Here is an 18,094-nt window from a genome sequence, read left to right as displayed (position 1 = left end):
AAAGGTCTGCTTTGTCAGTGAGACCTTAGATGAAAATAGGTTCAATTACTGCAAGAAGTCACTTATCTTTGTGCCTTTTAGGTCGTTTATTTCCCACCTTCCATGTTTCCTGATGTCTTAAGTTTATTCCGGGGCAATTGCACAAAAATATGTATAATCAGACCTGCTAGTTTTCCACTTGACCTGTCATGAAGATCGAAAGGGTAAGTCAAGAAATATGCTCCTTAACAATTGAGATGAGGGCTCTGTGTCAAACTTTGTCAATGTGGTGTTCATTGTTTGCATATAAATTTAAAAAGAATGAACTTCTCATTTATGTTCTTGAACAATATATATTTGCTTGACAATATCTCTTATTCTTGCAGATTAAAAACCTGTTGTAGAGAGAAATTACATTTCTCAAAGTTGTCTTAATTCCCCTTTTTTAAACGATTTGCACTCAGGTGGGATACTTACCTTGACATCTGATTCCTGAACATTTAAGGAGCAAACCCTACAATTTCTCTTTCTGAACATAAAATGCAGTTGAAAACAGATCATTTACAGTGAAAAAAGAAAAATACACATTACCATTGCTTGTTTGTTTTTGTTTTTTACAAAAAATTTGTAGTTTGCCAAATGCTACAATTAAAGACATTTCATTTTAAACTTTTTAATCAATTCAAATCAGAGGTTTGTACACTGCAATTTGAGAAGGCTCTCTTTGTGATGTCATGGCTTTATAAGTTTGTGTAAAGTTAACTCACAATATACGAGTTAAACGCCGGTAGACATGCAGATGCACCGCTATATGACATCACTGGAAAATGAAAATAAATCAGCCAAAATATCAGATGGAGAATTACAAGCCTCCACAAGTTTGGGTCATTCTTGGAAACAGTTTCTAAAGGTTTTACTTTTATTCAAACAAGTTTGCACAACTATAAACAGCTTGGTAAAATCTTCACTATCATATATTTCAGAATGTATGTTGGTTCTGTGTCCTAAACATTAGTGTGTTTGTTTGGGTGATGAATTTATCAACCTGAGCACAAAATCAAAATACATGTGAAGATGTAGGTCAAAGCTGATAAGTTTCATTATTTACAGTGAAATGTATCCTGTGTTTGTAGTGGCTGAAAGGGCACTCAAAAAAAAAAAAAAAATTCTGAAAGCAAATTTGCTCAGGTACGAAGATCATACATTTTAGAAACAGGGCCTTTGATCTGATGAAACAAAAGTGTTTGATCATAATATCAGTTGTTGCGTAATGAGGAAAACAGGGAAGCTTGCAAACCTGTGAACGCCATCCAAACTGAAGAATAGAGACGGTACGTGATGGCATCACTGTGTCACCGTTTCGCTCCTGAGGAGCTGATGCGCTTCTCAGAATGGATGGCGCCATGAGGAACAAACATTAAGATGGGATATTAAAGCAACATTTCGGGAAATGAAAACCTAGACACAAAGCAGTCTTCCCAGTGAGTCATGACTGCAAGTTCACCACCCAATCAATTACAAATTAACTTTATGATCAAAAAGGAAATGTATGTAACCCCTTGAAGGTGTCTAATTTTTGTGGCTTGTAGCAAATATGAATAATTTAGATTATCCCAACTGACTTAAAACAGGATCTAATTTCAGACAAACAGGGGAAATAAAGTTGTCTGATTTTTAATATTGCTTATAAACTAATGTTTTCACATGTACATGAATAAATCCAATTAACATAAAATACTTGGGAGGACATTTTTGTTTTATACTTTATTTTTTATAACCTTTCCCCCCCACTACCTTTTACATCTAAATCATGAAAAATACCCTGAAATGGGATTGATTGTGTAATTATTGGCTGTCAGAATGAGATTTGACCTCCAGTTTTGTTTGCTGTGTTATGGTGACCTGGCTCTTAAACACACCGCACTTATTGATTTGGCTGCATCTTTAATTTGTTTATCCTTTTTTAAACCTTTCCACTGTTCCCACTCAGTACGGTGAGCCCACCTAAATGCCTGTGTGGCAGGCAGAGAGGAAGAGAAGGGGAATTAGTCGCTGTTGCGCAGCATATCCGAGGATGATTCATGTATAAGAGGTGAGTTGTATCTCGTGCTAGTTTCGGCTTTTTCTGCGGTTTGAGTGTTTAGTCTACGTGGATCTGATTTGCTCTGTGATTTAGCCAGCGATTGTGTGTTTGTTGGGTAATAATTTGGCAGGAAATAGACTGGTGATACTCGCAGAGTGCTCGATATCAGCTAAATGAGGGGTGAATATTCAGACACACACACACACACGCTGCTACTTTGGAGTTGCATTCAATCTGGAATCCAGCTGTAAGAAATAAAGAGCTTTTCAGTCTAAGACAAAGGTAAATTAGAAATAGCTGTGGGGGAGGAGGAAAAGACAAGGAAGTTGTTTAGGAATCACTATTTTTATTTTTTCTCTCCCACTTACTTTCCCTCACTCACCCACTTTGGTAGAGATCTATTAGAGTAAAAAAAAATACAGTGAAAAAATAAAGTGAGATTGGGAGGAGTCTTTTCTAGCTGTATTTTTTTTTTTGTTCCTTTGGAGCTTGAGAGCAGAAGCTTCAAGCACACAGAGGAGAAGCAGTTATTGGTCCATCCAAGTTGTTTGACAGGACTTATTGGGAAAGACGAGACCCAGAGAGAGGGAGAGCAGCACTACGCTCTCCCACACAGCAAATGGGAGAGCAAGTCTAAATCATGTTGCTTATCACTGCTGCTGTGCTGTGATGTTGCTCAGGCAGAACCCGGTGCAGAGCAAGCAGGAGTTCGGACCAGCACTCAGACCCAGGATAAGCCCAGCCTCCTCAGAGCTGGAGACCCTCTCCTCGCCACGTCTCCCACCCTCACCCCGTGCCCCCCTCAGTGACATGTACCCTGAAGAGAGCCGGGGCTCCGGAGGGGTAGCTGCTGTTGACTTCCTGGAAGGGACGTACGACTATGCCACCCCCACCCCTGCCCCAACGCCTCTTTACAACCACTCTACCACTGGCTACTTCTCTGCTCCTCTGGACGCCCAGGGACCACCGTCTGATGGCAGCCTGCACTCTCTGGGGAGTGGGCCGACCAGTCCTCTTGTGTTTGTGCCCACCAGCCCGAGGCTCAGCCCCTTTATGCATGCTCCAAGCCACCACTATCTGGAACCCGCCTCAACGCCAGCTTACAGGTATGGGTATCAAAAATGCTTCTGTGTGTCTTTAAAACAGTAAAATTGATGTATTTAAGTAAAAAAAATTTTTGTGACTATTGTGCCTTTTACATTGCTTTGATTTCTAAGATTATGCACAAGTTTGGAGAAAGTGTAGCTGATTTTCACATTTAGAAAATAGGCTGGTTGGTTTATTTTCAGTTTTTAGACACTTTGGTCCCGTTTTGCTACCTATCTGCAATCACTGCTCATTGAAGTAAAAAAGAAAAAAAAAAGAATAAATGGAACAAAGGATTTGCAATTTATGTGTAATGACATTGGCATTTTTAGTTGCGTCTTCTCCAAAATGCCGTTTAAACAAACATAATTAGTTAACCACACAGCCTCTTAATCTGCTGCTTCCAGCCAAACACCACTGCTATCTCTACAGAAAGTATCAAGCGTTGTCCGGGGTTTCTAATTCCAGAGATTAGGGACGTTGTGAAGGACCTTGAGAGAGGAACAATATGTAAGAGCAACAGAAGTACACAAACACGTTTCCTGATTTAAGTGGAAAACAGAAGCCTGGTCTTAGCCTCTGTCATTATTTAAGCCAGAGTTCAATTCAATCTTTTATTGTTTTTTAGGGTTTAAATACAGAAAATAATTTTATCTTGCATCCTTGATATATTTAATGTGTTTCACTCTTTGGCTAAATGCTGACAAATTCTGTTATCTGTGTAGTTTTACTGGCGTCACAAAATGTCTCGATGAGAACACCAAATCGCCGAATTAAAATTCACGGCCTGTTGCAGATCCAGTCACCACCCGGCCTCCAGAGAGGACCAGTGTGACGCCCGTGACGAGGCATGCAGTGTGGGAGAGCTGGGAGTCGGAGTCGGAGCCGGCGCTGCAGCCGGGGGGTTTGAGATGGCTAAAGAGACGCGTTTCTGTGCTGTGTGCAGCGACTACGCCTCCGGGTACCACTATGGGGTGTGGTCCTGCGAGGGCTGCAAGGCCTTCTTCAAGAGGAGCATTCAGGGTAGGGAGACAGACCGCCGTGACATTATGAAGCTTAAATCATGTGTTTTATTACATCTGCCATTGAGAACAGCTACATGAAAGAACACATCAGACCACAATTATGAATGTACTCTGATGTGCCTCTCTCTCGTCAGCCAGAGAAATGAAGTCGTTTACATAAATGAAAAATATTTCTTGCAGAGAAAAACGATGAGAACCGTAATTTAGACTAAAACCCATTTCCTGCTTTTTCTCTCCACCTTCCTTCCACCTGTTGGGCCTTACAGTCTTCAGAAAAGTATTAACCTCCCCCCCAAAGATTGTTTTTCTTTTTTTGACCAGAGTAAATACCAAACAATCTTACTTCTGTGTCACAATATGACTCCATTCCTTAATTAAATTATGAATTACCTTTGAACAACCAAATCTTTTTGGTTTATTTCCCTCACCACAGACAAGCCTGAATACTGCCAGTCCATAAATAAATCCCTGAAAAATAATCCTTGTGACAACACAAAGCAGACGAAAAGCAGCACACAAAGATCTTGAGCTTAAGAAAAACAAATCAGCACCATTTGTCTGGAAAGGGTTACAAAGGATTTTGAACTCCAGTGAGAACAATTATCTACAAACACACAACATGGAAGAGTGGTAAACTTTCCCTCCAGTGGAAAACCTGTCAAAATTACTCTGACTGCATCACTGATTCATCCTGAAACAATGCTGCACACATGGACTTGTAGATACTGATGGATCCATGAATCCTAACGTCCAGCCTTCAGCTTATGACCTTAAGCTCAAACACACTTAAGGTATTCAGATGTCTGCAACAAAGACTGAACCAAAGTTGCTGCACACCAAAGATTAACTGTCTGTTATTTAAAGGGTTTCATGGCAATGGTTCCTGCCAAGAGTGGCGATAAATTAAGCTTAGGGAGCAATTACTCTTCACTGTGTGGCAGGTTTGCTTGGACAGCCTTTTTTCTCTTTCAGGGTATTAAGGAAAATAAATTATTACACATCAAATGATACACAATGGTTGTTGTAATGGTAAAACGGTTTCTCTAAAACAGGTGTCCAAAGTTTGGTCTGGGGGCCATTTGCAGCCCTTCAACTGGTTTTGATCCAGGACAGGCGGTTGATAACCTGGTAAAATCCAGCCCCTTGTTCTACACTTTGCTTCGTACAAAGGGTCTGAATCCTCGCCTGTTGAGAAACGATTGGTGGCTGGAGAACTGGACTCTGTTAAAGTTTGAAAAACTGGATCTGATTTACTGGAAGTTGTGTTTCATGGAGCCAAATGAAAAATTATACTTTTGCCAAACTCTATGGGGAGTGGACCAATGATCTCTTTGCCAGCAATAAAATGTATCAAACATTTGTCTTGCGCCGACTGTATTTGCTCAGTACTTAGAAGCGTGACGAACACGGACTGAACGGTCACTTCCTCCACTGCCCTTGCTAAAACGGTAGACGGGCTGCTGCTCTAGAGCAGCGTTCAAAATTGATGTCAACATTCACAACTCCTCCTTCTGTTCGAAGGATAAATCCAGCTCAATGGGAGAAATTCCAGATGCAGCAGTGAAGGGAGATGAGAATCGAGTGGAATTGCACAGGAAGGCAATTTAAAGGTTAGGCTGTTGATGCAGATGGATACTTTTCTTTTTTAATCGGAGCAAAATCTTTCCTGACAAACTGAAATCTTATTAAAACGGAGAATGTTAGAAACACGATGTATTTATGTTTTAATAATTATGTTTTTATCTTATGTACAGCTAGAGTTCTTAAAGAGTGGCCCACATCCCACTCTTTTCTATGTGAGTGATCAATTTTGATTTGATTATTTTTGCCCCAGTGTTTCCCTGATCCCTCCCTCTACTTAATAGAAACAGATACAATATTCATTAAAAATAAAGCAATAAAGGTTAAATTCTTAAATGAATTCCAGCTTTATGATATAATAACTTTCATTAAACTAAGTAAATGACCTGCAAGCTTGTGTGAAAACAAAGAGGCAACTAAAGTTTGATTAATGTCCCTCCACAGATAAAAAGACAAAGACATTGAGCAGATTTCTTATTTTATTTCTGTTGGAAAAGTGGTGAACTGCTTGAAAATAAAAAAAGAAGCATTTTTAAAAAAATCTATTGACCACATTTTTCCAGCCTCACAGTATCAATATCTCCATGTGCACAGAGGAACTTCATCTGTTTGGTGGCTTAGTTAATGAGTTGAAGCTGAAGCATATTGATGGAAAATCTTACAAAGAATGAAGGGTCATACCGAAACCAATAGTATCCATGGCAATGGCAAAGCCAAGATGCCATGTTTTAATTTTCTTCTTCATAGATTAATTTAGGAAAGGGAATGGAGTGTTCCTGGCTGCTAAATAGCTCAATTTTGGATGGAAAATTAAACTTATAGTCTAAGAGTAATAGATTTTCTCCCATTTCAGGTCACAATGACTACATGTGCCCAGCGACCAATCAGTGTACTATTGACAGGAATAGGAGGAAGAGCTGCCAGGCTTGCCGACTTAGAAAATGTTACGAAGTGGGTATGATGAAAGGAGGTGAGAAGATTCCTGTTTTTTTGTTCATTTTTCTTTTTAGTCATACAATTTTTATAGACTTATTTTTTTTGACAACTTGGATGTTAAGCTACACACGTTCTTCCTCAGAAATTGAAAACCGATTTTGATGGATCAATGCTGTGCTAATTAGAAGAGAGTGTGGTTAGGCATAGATAAGCATGAACCTTACCAAGACCTTGAGATTTCTCTCAAACGAGTGCAACTGCTCATTAACGCACTCCAGATATTTATGTTTTCCACATCATTCATTTAATCTAGATATTAGACGTGGTAAAACCAGGAGATCTGATGGTTTATGTCCAGAAGTCATTAGGAAGCGTTTCATGCATCAAGCATGTTCTGTCATTAAGGTGTGCGAAAAGACCGCGGTCGCGTTCTGCAGCGTGACAAACGACAGACGGGCGTCGGCGACAGAGAAAAGACTGGAAAAGGCCTGGAGCACAAAGCGGCACCCCATCATGATAAGAGGAGACGCAGCAGTGCCCTGGGAGGAGCGAGATCCTCAGTGACCGGCCTGCCGTCTGACCAGGTGCTCATTGTTTTACTGCAACCAACCTTTTACAACATGTTTTGTAATTTTTACCTGATATTCATCAACGCTCAACCTCTTGTGTTTCCAGGTTCTGCTTCTCCTTCAGGGTGCTGAGCCTCCGATTCTGTGCTCCCGTCAGAAGCTGAGCCGACCCTACACTGAGGTCACCATGATGACCCTGCTGACCAGCATGGCCGACAGGGAGCTAGTCCACATGATCGCTTGGGCAAAGAAGCTCCCAGGTTGGAGAGAAACGTCTAAATTTGTGCTCCTATATTATTTGTCTTGTATGTATTTGCTTCTGCTGGTCTACTTGAGGTTCAGTTAAGTAATTCCTGGTAATGCTTGCAAGTATCAGCTATCAAACAGACAACAATTTCAGATTAACTGCAGAAACCCTCCCAGATTAAAGGCATTTTTAAGGGTTCTTTTTAGATGGCAGAGCCTAAATGCCTAAAGTGTCTTTTTAATTCTGCAAAAACAAATATGAAATCATTAATTTAGTGTTACATGAATAAAATGGCCCAGGTTCATAGCTAATACTCAAACAGAGCCATTGTTCTCAATATTGCTGATTATGTTGTTTTTTTTAGTGTGTGACACCTTTTAACATCATTTCACTTTTAATATCTCGTAAAGTCTTATGTTTTTCTGCAGTAATGGTTATTTTCAGTAATATGCATATTTAACCTACTGAGAAGAAAACAAAGCATGTGGCTCAAATAGCTCCAAAAATTCAAATTCAACTCTTGAATTTGTGTCTTTTGATATCAAATAAATTCCAAAACCATTGTTATGCTGCCTTTTGAAATACAGTCTAATTGTAAATAGTTAAAATTGTTTGGGCTCTTTATTTCTTCATTATGCTCTCGGTTAATAAGGCTTGTCAAACTTTTAGTGTTCGCCATGTGGTAGTTTGGGTTGAAAATCTCTCTTATTTTGTTGCTATGAAGCTTAGAGTGAGGGAGCCATTACTATTAGCCCCTCTTGGTATTCCAGTGCTGGGTTCTTTTGTTCAAACAACACATAGAATAGAAATAGGTTTTATTGTGGTTGCCAAAAAGGATTTTTCACATAATTACTAAAGATTATGAGAACACCTTTCCAAACTAATGCCTCCACTCACAGCTTAAAAATGTTTGGCAAGAAGTTGAAGCTCTGCTCATAAAACCGCAGTCAGGCTTACATTTTAGTAAAACCTGGGCGCACACATTTAGATTCAATGTGGATTTTATCTAATCCTTAAAACCACACTTACGTTTGGATAAACATCGCGCAGCAAGTTGCTTGTTGACCACGTTCTTTTAATAGCCATCAAAGCCCTTCTGGCATCCTTTTGAGTGGATATTTGAGTCTTTGAGTTGATTTCACTTGGTTGATTTCCAGCCATGGACTTCACTTCGAAGCCAAATCAGCACATTTTTAATAAAAGTTAAAGTTGAAAGCTGTTCCAGACTTAATGTCTTAATGTTAGCCAGCTTGATGCATTTGAAAACAATTCATGATGTGCACATGATTGTTGTCCTGGTAGACCAGCCAACTGTGTGCTTTGGTGTGAAGTCCTCTTTCCTTACTCCAAGCACCACTGGCTGTGACACAACCACACAGCATGACACTACCACCACCATGCTTCGCAGTACTTCTTGTCATAGCGGTCAGATTAGCTCAAGCTGTTTTTGTTTGGTGGTAAAACTTTTCTCCATCATCTGTGATGGAAGCTGTTTGTTTCAATGGTAGTGTATGTAAATTAATAATTACTCTGCGCAGCTACAGGTAAGCTCACATCTAGTGCATCATGACCTTACTTATGTGTCTAAGATTTTTTTTTTTTTTACAAAATTTCTGCGCCTCGTAAACATTCATCATGATGCACTACTTGACAAACCTTGTGGTTCTGGGTTCTTACACGACGACAAACACACACAAATGCAGAGCCATTAAGGTGATGGTAATTACAGTAATCACCTTTGAGAGCATTGTTTGGTCAATCTGCCGGCACCCCATCGAGCCCATTTGCAGCTACGGTGTGTAGCTGCAAAACCCACGCTAACTCACATTCATCTGACAGGAAGAGTAAATCCTGATTTTGAGGCATTACGACCTCCTTCGTCACTAAAAGCCCAGACACACAGCTTTAATTGAAAGGAGTACCAAACAGGGTGCAGAGGGGGGCAATTAGAAAAGACTGGCTGTAATTACATGTTAATTTAGACAGCTGAGAGCCGGCGATAAGCTTTCCCTTGACTGGATTCATTTAGATTAGCATCCACTGCTCAAAAACAAGATCATGTTTGAATTTTATAGTTGGCAAGATGTTGGGGGCAGGGGGGAGGTCAGAAAGCATTATTATTACACAACAGGACACTCGAGTGCATCTCTGCAAATTATGTGAAATGATCTCACTAATTCAATTATCCTAAATTACTTGAAATTTGAATCAGAAATGTAAGAAATTTTAATAGACATTTTTTCTTACTGTCTGACATTGGAAAAAAACTAAACTTTTCTTATTCAATAGTTCAATAATTTAGCAGCAAATATAAGTTTTGAATTGTTAGAGTTGCTTATTTTGTCAACATATGGGTTTTGATGAAAATGTGACCCTGCCTTTAAGATGAAATATTTTAATCGTCCGTCACCACGATTAACCAATCAGGAGTTTACAAAGCTCTGACATCGTCATCTTAGCTTTCCCAGTTTGCTAAGTGTATTATAATGACATTGTAATTCGTTGAGATGCACATTTAGGTGAAAGTAATGATATTTTCGTCTACCTTTAAAAAAAAAAAGTTGATGTGGTGCATTTCCTGTTTCCAGGTTTCCTGCAGCTCTCCCTCCACGATCAGGTTCTACTGCTGGAGAGTTCGTGGCTGGAGGTGCTGATGATCGGACTCATTTGGAGGTCAATCCACTGCCCTGGAAAACTCATCTTTGCACAAGACCTAATACTGGACAGGTAGAGAGGATTATTACCAACTTTAGATTAACAGGTGTGCCAACGGATTGGCTGTTTATCTTTTTTTTAATTATTTTTTTTGTCCTGCCCCTCCTCCACATTTCTTCCCATTTTCATCTCGGACACATTTGAAGAGTGATACATCAGCATTGTAGATTTTCCATTTCACACCTTGCCAGCTTTTGTGCCATCCCAACACATCTGTCGCAGAGTGGAAGACTAATCACCAGCCCCCTGCGGAGAGGAGAGCAGCCTCTCCCTAACCTAAAATAACCCTCCTAATCATCACAGGGCTGAGCTGGAAAGCACGGCTCCGGTTTTAATCAAAGTCCTCAATGCAAAGAATGATGGAAACTGAACAGTGGAGAGAGGGAAGAGAAGAGAAGAAAAGAAGCAAAGCAGGGAGATCTCAACGAGGGACAGAGATGAGTAGAAAATAGAGATGCAGGGAGACATAAGGGTGTTTTCTGCTTTGCAGGCACAGCTTGTTCTCTCCATTTCCCCACATGTTCAGAGTAAACAGGCTGGTCAGACCACAGCATCTACCTTTGGGAGGAGGAGAGAAAGTGCAGAGTGAGACGAGCAGCAGACAGAGCTTTTACCCTCTGATGGCTCCATCTGATTCAAAAGTGTATTATGGAGTATTATCTCTAAAACCCGGTCCCTGAATGAGTGTCCTCGCCAATTGGACGTGATGACTAAAATGCTGTGGGGTCAGGGCTGACACATTCCCCTGCCCTTGTGCCATCCAAGTTTATCTTGCACTGAAGTAACTGGATATTATCCATCTTCCCCTTCACTTTTCTGCCAGCCAATGGAGCAGTGCAGTGATTCAGTACATTAGTTCTTAATCTCTGGATAGATTTGTAGCAGTAAAATGCCTCAGATTTTTTTTCCCTCTCTTTTGACGGAGCTCCACGGACCAGAAGTTAGGCTCTGTTTCTGTTATGTCGTCAGCGGCTTTTATGTTTTACCGAACTGCGTTTGTAAATTCTGCTCCCCAGGAATGAAGGAGACTGTGTTGAAGGAATGGCGGAGATCTTCGACATGCTGCTGGCCACCACCTCCCGCTTCCGCATGCTCAAACTCAAACCGGAGGAGTTTGTTTGCCTCAAAGCGATCATCCTGCTCAACTCTGGTAAGACAAAGTGTTTAACGTGTAGGTGGACATGAGGACAGTGGACATGAGGACTGTCCTCATTTCCACCATGGACAGTATAAACCCAGTCCATGAGGACAGGGTTTATACTCAGTTTGGGAAAGTTTGGAAGATAATTTAAGGTCTAGTGATTCCACAATTTAATCCTTCGTCCTCTATCTAAAGGTGACATCCATCCATCCGTCCATCCGTCCGTCCGCCCGTCCGTTCATCAGATTTTGTATATTTACTTAAGAAACTGTCTAAAGGATGTGACCTTTATTCATCTGAAAGTGGAGAAATATTGAACGTTGACATGTAAACATGTAGGAATCCACAGTTTCTGTCCCTTTATTGTGAAGCATTTACACACAAACCGACACACACACACACACACACCTTTAAGAAGGTGACAAAATTGCATAGAAATTTCTGGGAGTGTATATCAGAGACATGCCACCAGTTAAAAAAAAAACAAACAAACAAGCTTCCAGGTTTCACAGTTTCGTTTGCATGCCCACCGTGTCACAAGTTCTCATTTCTGCTGCAGAGAGCAAACATTAAGCAGTGTCAAACTGCACCCACAGAGGTGTAGCTCTGAGAGCAACAAATTAGGCGAACAGAGTGTTCTGAAAAGGCCTGTATCGTCAATATGCGTGATAGCTGTTGCCTTGACTACATGAAGCAGCAAAGGGGCAGGGTATTTGTTGAGATATTCTCTATACGAAGCAGAGAAGTCGGAAATACCCGGGGGGATGAGACGGAGAGCTCAGCTGCTGGTTCATGATGAACTTTTCTGTGGTTTATGATTAAAATGCTTCAGTCTAAATTAGTCTTTCCATTTATATCTGTGACTCACCCTTATTACCTCCTAGTCAAAGCAAACTGCAGTTGGGATTTTTTTGCTTTAAAACGAGTCTGAATGAAGTTAAATTAGTTTTGCAGATCGTTAATTTGGAATCTCTCTCCGTTTGTCTGAAACATTAGCCGAGCTGCAGCAATCGGATTCTCTTCCATCTCTTCATCAGGTGCGTTTTCTTTCTGCACCGGAACAATGGAGCCCCTCCACGACAGCGCGGCCGTCCAGAGTATCCTGGACACCATCACGGATGCTCTCATACATCACATCAGCCAATCGGGATACTCGGCTCAGCAGCAGGCGAGGCGGCAGGCCCAGCTGCTCCTGCTGCTCTCCCACATCAGACACATGAGGTAAAACCGAACGAGAAGTGACCCAGGAGCGCTGCTGGATCCACATGAGTTTGATTAAGGCTTTATTCTTCTTCTTCACATTTGACATTAGTTCATTTTAAACAAAACGGCTTCAGAAGAGTGAAAATCGTCACCTTCCTAAAATAATTCCCCATTCTTTTTTTTTTTTTTTTTTGCCAAAATGATTTTGTTTTCTTTCTTTCTTTTGCCAGAATTACTTTTCGCTGCAAAATAACACAGGCCGTTATTTTAGGAAGGTGACAAAATATGAAAATGTGACTTTAGAAAGAAGGTTTTTAGCTGCAAAGATATCACAGTGCAAACAGATGCGACCAGAAGACCAGAGCAGTGATGTTTCTTAAGTTATTCTGAGGATTAGTATAAAGGGGGAAAGATTAAATGTAGGTAAAATCAACTTTTCTGAGTTTCACATCATGTTATAATGCGACTCCCTCATCAAAAACATACCTGCAGTAATACTTTGATTCTTCCATGCATGTTGGAGAAATGCACACAGCTCCACCAGACTAGCGGCAGCAAAAGCTAGGAAACACTTGGAGTTCCTGCACTTTCGCTGATCTTACACCAAATGCTTCTCAGTCTCAGTTTTGGTGTTATAACTTTTGATACATCTGAATGTTACAATACTTAATGCTGTCGTTTCTTAGAAAGTTTACAAAGCAAAAGCAAACAGTCTTCTTCTTCTCAACTTTAGATTCCAGTTTGTAAGTTTTGCCTCTTTCGCACTTTTGTTTTACACAAACCACATAAAAACAGCAGTTTGTGTAAAGACGAGCCGTATAATTTGCATTAATTACAACGCCGATCTGCCGTAGTGAGTCGAGGTGTTTTTAAGCTCTTGAAGCAGCATTTAGCTTCATGCTGAGGGCTGACCTTCCCTCTCCATCTGCAGAGTTGAGCTGCTAAAAGCTTGAACCTGCAGTCACGACAAATCATCTGTAAATGAACAATGATGCATTTGAGAAAAAAAAAGAGAAAATCTTCTTGTTTATACGAAATCTCTAAATGGTGCGTTTCAAAATGAATACCATCTACCATGAATAACCTCGCATCTTTATTATTTGACAAATTAAAACGACAAGACAAAAAAACATACTGTTGCAATGTAACAAAATACTTTTAATATTTATTTGCAATGCGAGCAGCTAAGATTACAAAAAAAAAAGCAAATTAGGGGGCATTTTACAGCAGAAACGAATGTTTTTAAGACTCATCAGGATGCATTATTATCTAAAGTTTCACCTTATTTACTGATAAAAGTGCCTTAAGCATAACCTTTTTCTCCTTTTTGTTTGCGCCTGTGCAGCAACAAAGGCATGGAGCACCTCTACAGCATGAAATGCAAGAACAAAGTGCCTCTGTACGACCTGCTGCTGGAGATGCTCGACGCCCACCGCCACCACCCGGTCAAACCGTCTCAGCCTTCGCCTCCAGATGACAAAGCTCCTCCCTCCACCAGCGGTGTGTGTTTGGGCGGCTCCTCTCCGCCCGGTCCCGGACCTCGAGGCGGCGGCGAGGCTCTGATCAGAACCCCCTCGGTTCCCAGCGTCCTGCAGTACGGAGGCTCCCGCTCCGACTGCACCCAGGTCCTGTGAGTCGGAGGCCGACAGTCGTTTTTTTACGAACGGCGCATGCAGTTTTGAAAATGACAGCTGAAGGTTGTATTTCCGTTGATTTTATCAGAAAGTAATTTATAAATAAGAATGTAATTTTATAGCCAAATGGGGAGAAGTTTCACCTTCTCGGCACAATCTGAGCCTCAGTTCCTTTTATTTGCTGAGTTTCATTTTTTTTGCTTTGCAGAGACGTCGTCAAACTTTGACACGCAGTGATTTGAAAGGATGAGCAGCTAATTTTTGTGTGTTCTTCATCTTGACCAAAGTGCACTTCTTCTGACTGAAGGACTAATGGGCATTATTTTTACTTTTGCGTATAGGAGGTAATCACCCATCAATTACTGGCGAAGATGAAACACCACATAGTTGCATCCGTGCTCAAAATTTAAATCAATTTTGTTTTAGAATGAGCGTTGTAGGTTAAATGCCTAAAATGAATCAGATCAATCCAGCCCACACTGATTAAAGGAAACCTGGATTATATGCTGAGTAATCGTTATCCACTGCTGTCTGTGTACAGGAGGGGTTTTCTATGCTTACCTGCAGCAATTTTCTCTGAATTTATGCTAAATGTTGATGTGAGCTTGTGTCCTGACACGTGTTTTCAGCACTGAGACTTTAACAGAGGGATGGGCGGGGCAGAGCGGTCTTCAGTTCAATGTTTCATCCACAGTCTGATGCTCAAGTAATTCATTGAATTCATGCAGACTTTGGCTGGATTTACTCGTCTACTAATTTAAGTATAATTACTCATTTCTACCTGGTAAATTTCTGACTTCTGAATTTTAAATTCAGTGGATTTTTTTTCAGTACTTTTAAAAGAAAGTTTGCAAATGATCTTTTCTGGTCTTTTCCTGTCAGACTAGGGGAATATTTTAGCGGGTTTGGTTACCTTGGAGCGTCGGATGCAGATTTGTGCTCCAAAAGTTGGAAAATGAGATATTCCTTCTGTTGGACAATTATATAAATTATAGTGAAAGCAAAAGTTTGAAGTAATTTGCAGAAGGTTCCAGTAGTCTTTTCTCTCCTATTGCTTCAAAACTTCAAAACAAAAACTAGATATTATTGTTAAAACTATAAAAGCTTTGGTCTCCTGTTTCTGTTTGGAGATTTAATTGTGCTGTGCTAACAGAACACTGTTGGTCGTAATCCAGCGTTAGCCTGGAGATCAAAGTGTTTAGCTGGACTACTTACAGACTTTAGATCAGATTTAGCAGTTTGTAAAGGGATCCTTAAGTTTCCTAAAAAGTAGAGTAATGTCCTGGAAGTTGCAACCTTTTTTTTTTTTAAACAAACCAAAGATATTTTGTATCCCTGAAGGAACCCAGGAGTGTTATCCACAAGACCTTAAGAGTACAGAATTGTGTTAATATGAAGAACTTTCTGACGTCTGTGAATTTCAGAAAAGCAATTGACGGGCAGCACAGCGTAAATGTGTGGGAAATGATCAAAAAGGGTCAGAAGAAGAGCGTATGTGGCCACTTGAGCCGAATTAGAGGGTAAATCCAGCCAAACCGGACGTCACTTATCATGTGTTTACTGTGCGTGTAAATAAAGGCTGATGTTGGAAAACTTTTGCTCACTTTTTTTTTGTTTGTTTTATATATGCAACAAATCAGGTCCAGGAATCCACAAAAGTAAATACTTCATGTTTTATTTGCAAAAAGAGTAATCTTCCTGAATTAGCAAACTGTACATACATAAATAACCATTTTATCATTTCATTTTTTTTTTCTTTACAGAATTAGTTTAAACAATGCAGTGTTTCTCGGATAATTAGACGGTTATTACAAAGCACGCTTTTATCATATCACAGCCACCTACTAAAACACTACCAGTGATTGTTTGGCTTTCTTAAAACGCAGGAAACCTTCAAGTGCATGCTTGAAACAAAAACATTTTTTAAAAAACTGCCTTTCTTTAAAGGCATTTCAAACAATTTACAAAGTAAGTGATTCGTTTTTGTTTTGTTTTTTTATTACGAAAGCAAATCTGTAATTTTTATGCGAGCCTTAGCTTTACTGGAGGGCTTCAGTGCAGTACAATTTTTACAGTGCTTTAAAAAAAGAATCTTTGCTTTTTCATGTTAAACCTTCATCTTCCGAGTCAGACAGGTTATTTTTTAAAGAAAAATACTACGCTACACCCCAGTCTTCAGAGGGGTTTCTGTGCTGTTTCAGTCAGTTTTTTTTTTTTTTCCTTTTATGTCTGAAGATTTTCGAACGTCTCATTTTGGAATGAAACTTTTCACACCAATGATTGCTACTCCAAACTGGAAGGCTACTCTACAATTTACAGGTACAGATATCCCACACTCGAGGCTTTAGCTTCATCAGCTAGCGGCTGATTGGACACTAAATAAATACTAGCAGCACTGGGTATCATGGACAAAAAGCACGGCTGACTTTGGCTCCCAACATAGATTATATAAATAGTGCTTTGTTCGTTTAAACAATTTCACACGTTTCTTTTAAAAAAGATATACACATTTAAGTTAAAACAAATATTTGGACTAAAGAGGAGCACTGTCCAGATGAAGGTCCACTTCTTTAAAGGGTTGAGGGTGGTGTGCAACATATGAGAGAGAAATACTTCATAATGCAGGATGAAGAGTTTGCTGCTCGAGGGCACAAAGTGAAGAGGAAAACATTCAGAGGAGTCCTTGGCAAAGGAGTAGGTAGACGCAGCGCGCTGCTCCTCATATGGGCGGAGGTCCGTTGGTGTAGCGCAGCATCGGATGGAAGGAGCGGGCGAAGTTGTTGGCGTGGTGGCAGCTGTAGTCCTCCTCCGTCATGGGAACGAGGCAGGCCAGGCCGATGAGGAGCAGCAGGAGCAGCTGGACGGGGAGCGCGGCCCTGAAGACCCGCAGCAGGAAGGACTGGTAGTTTGAGGAGGAGGACTGAGAGGAGATGCCGTCTGTGAGGTCAGAACGGGAGGAAACGCAGCCAGCGGCGCCTGGCGATCTGCTCCGGCTGCAGGAAGACCCAAACAAGAGTGAGACGCGGCAGAGGGAACGTCTGATCTCACAAGTGTTCCCGCGCGACTTTTGGTTTTCTCCTAAAGTTAAATCGTTTTAGCTCAAAATCTTCGCTCTGAAAATGGAGGGGAGAATCAAAAAATATACATACACACCCACAGTCACTTCCAAAACTATTCATACCACTCGACATATTTGCGTTAGTGTGGTTTATTGGGACTTGAATGAACGAATGGTGTAGATTTGCCCCCGATCATGTTGGAGAGATCAGAAAATCAAAAAATCAAAACTTGGAGCATCATGCTGTGATTATGCTTTTCTTCAATGAATAAAGTTAATTTATCCATGTTAGGATGACAAGATTACACATTAGTAAAGAGATTTTTTTTTTTCTTTTTAAATTGGTGGCTCGGGACTTTATTAGGATTGTCAAAGTAAAGCGGGTTGAACTCAACTATTCTCCAAACACTAAGTTTTATTTAGTAAAGATTTCATATGCACTTCTTTTTGATTATCACATAAAATCCCAATAAAATCCCACAAGTTTGTGATCAAAAGTAGGTCAAATGTGAAACTTTCAAGTGGTATTAATAATTTTTTTTGAAGCCACTTCATACAACAGACACCACCACAACAACGAGAGCGATTAGAGATAGTGGGCTCTTCGTCTGTCAGGGGGGCGGACGGGTAATCTTTGGCTTTAGAGCCGACTATGTGAGAGTTCAATGCCACATATCATTCCAAACAGCAAAAAAAAAAAAAAAGGAGTAATGCCAAAAACCTCTCTGGAGATTTCCACAGTTGGAGCCAAGTTTCAAGGGGAGGAACATTATGTTCTCCCAGGCACTCATCCTCACAGAGGCTGAATGAGGGTCAAACACTCACATCCCTCCAGCC

The 18,094-nt window shown here is 40.5% G+C and overlaps 2 protein-coding genes across 10 annotated transcripts in view; one reads left to right on the top strand and one right to left on the bottom strand.

Annotated features, from left to right (window-relative positions):
* The first annotated feature begins 623 nt into the window (after nucleotides 1–623).
* Nucleotides 624–15,506, top strand: esr1 (estrogen receptor 1). Of its 2 annotated transcripts, XM_008397690.3 has the most exons (10): nucleotides 624–2,071; nucleotides 2,743–3,168; nucleotides 3,945–4,171; nucleotides 6,608–6,724; nucleotides 7,096–7,274; nucleotides 7,366–7,519; nucleotides 10,095–10,233; nucleotides 11,238–11,371; nucleotides 12,400–12,583; nucleotides 13,911–15,506. In XM_008397690.3, exons 1-10 carry the CDS (start codon nucleotides 2,061–2,063, stop codon nucleotides 14,197–14,199), a joined length of 1,860 nt encoding a protein of 619 aa, XP_008395912.2. In that variant the 5' UTR covers nucleotides 624–2,060; the 3' UTR covers nucleotides 14,200–15,506.
* Nucleotides 15,507–15,858: 352 nt separating this feature from the next.
* The window catches only part of syne1a (spectrin repeat containing, nuclear envelope 1a), a 150,230-nt gene continuing 147,994 nt past the window's right edge, over nucleotides 15,859–18,094 (bottom strand). For 7 of the 8 annotated variants that reach the window (XM_017302163.2, XM_017302162.2, XM_017302166.2 and 4 more), the window contains one exon: nucleotides 15,859–17,192. In XM_017302163.2, the coding sequence (XP_017157652.2) occupies nucleotides 16,919–17,192 (274 nt within the window). In that variant the 3' untranslated portion in view covers nucleotides 15,859–16,918. The remainder of the gene's footprint in view (nucleotides 17,193–18,094) is intronic. The other variant, XM_017302169.2, reaches the window with a different exon arrangement.

Source organism: Poecilia reticulata, chromosome 21 (genome assembly GCF_904066995.2).
Source record: "Poecilia reticulata chromosome 21, P_reticulata-male-v2, whole genome shotgun sequence".
Taxonomy (NCBI): domain Eukaryota; kingdom Metazoa; phylum Chordata; class Actinopteri; order Cyprinodontiformes; family Poeciliidae; genus Poecilia; species Poecilia reticulata.
Note: the sequence above shows the minus strand (reverse complement) of the source record. Positions and strands in the feature narration are given on the sequence as shown.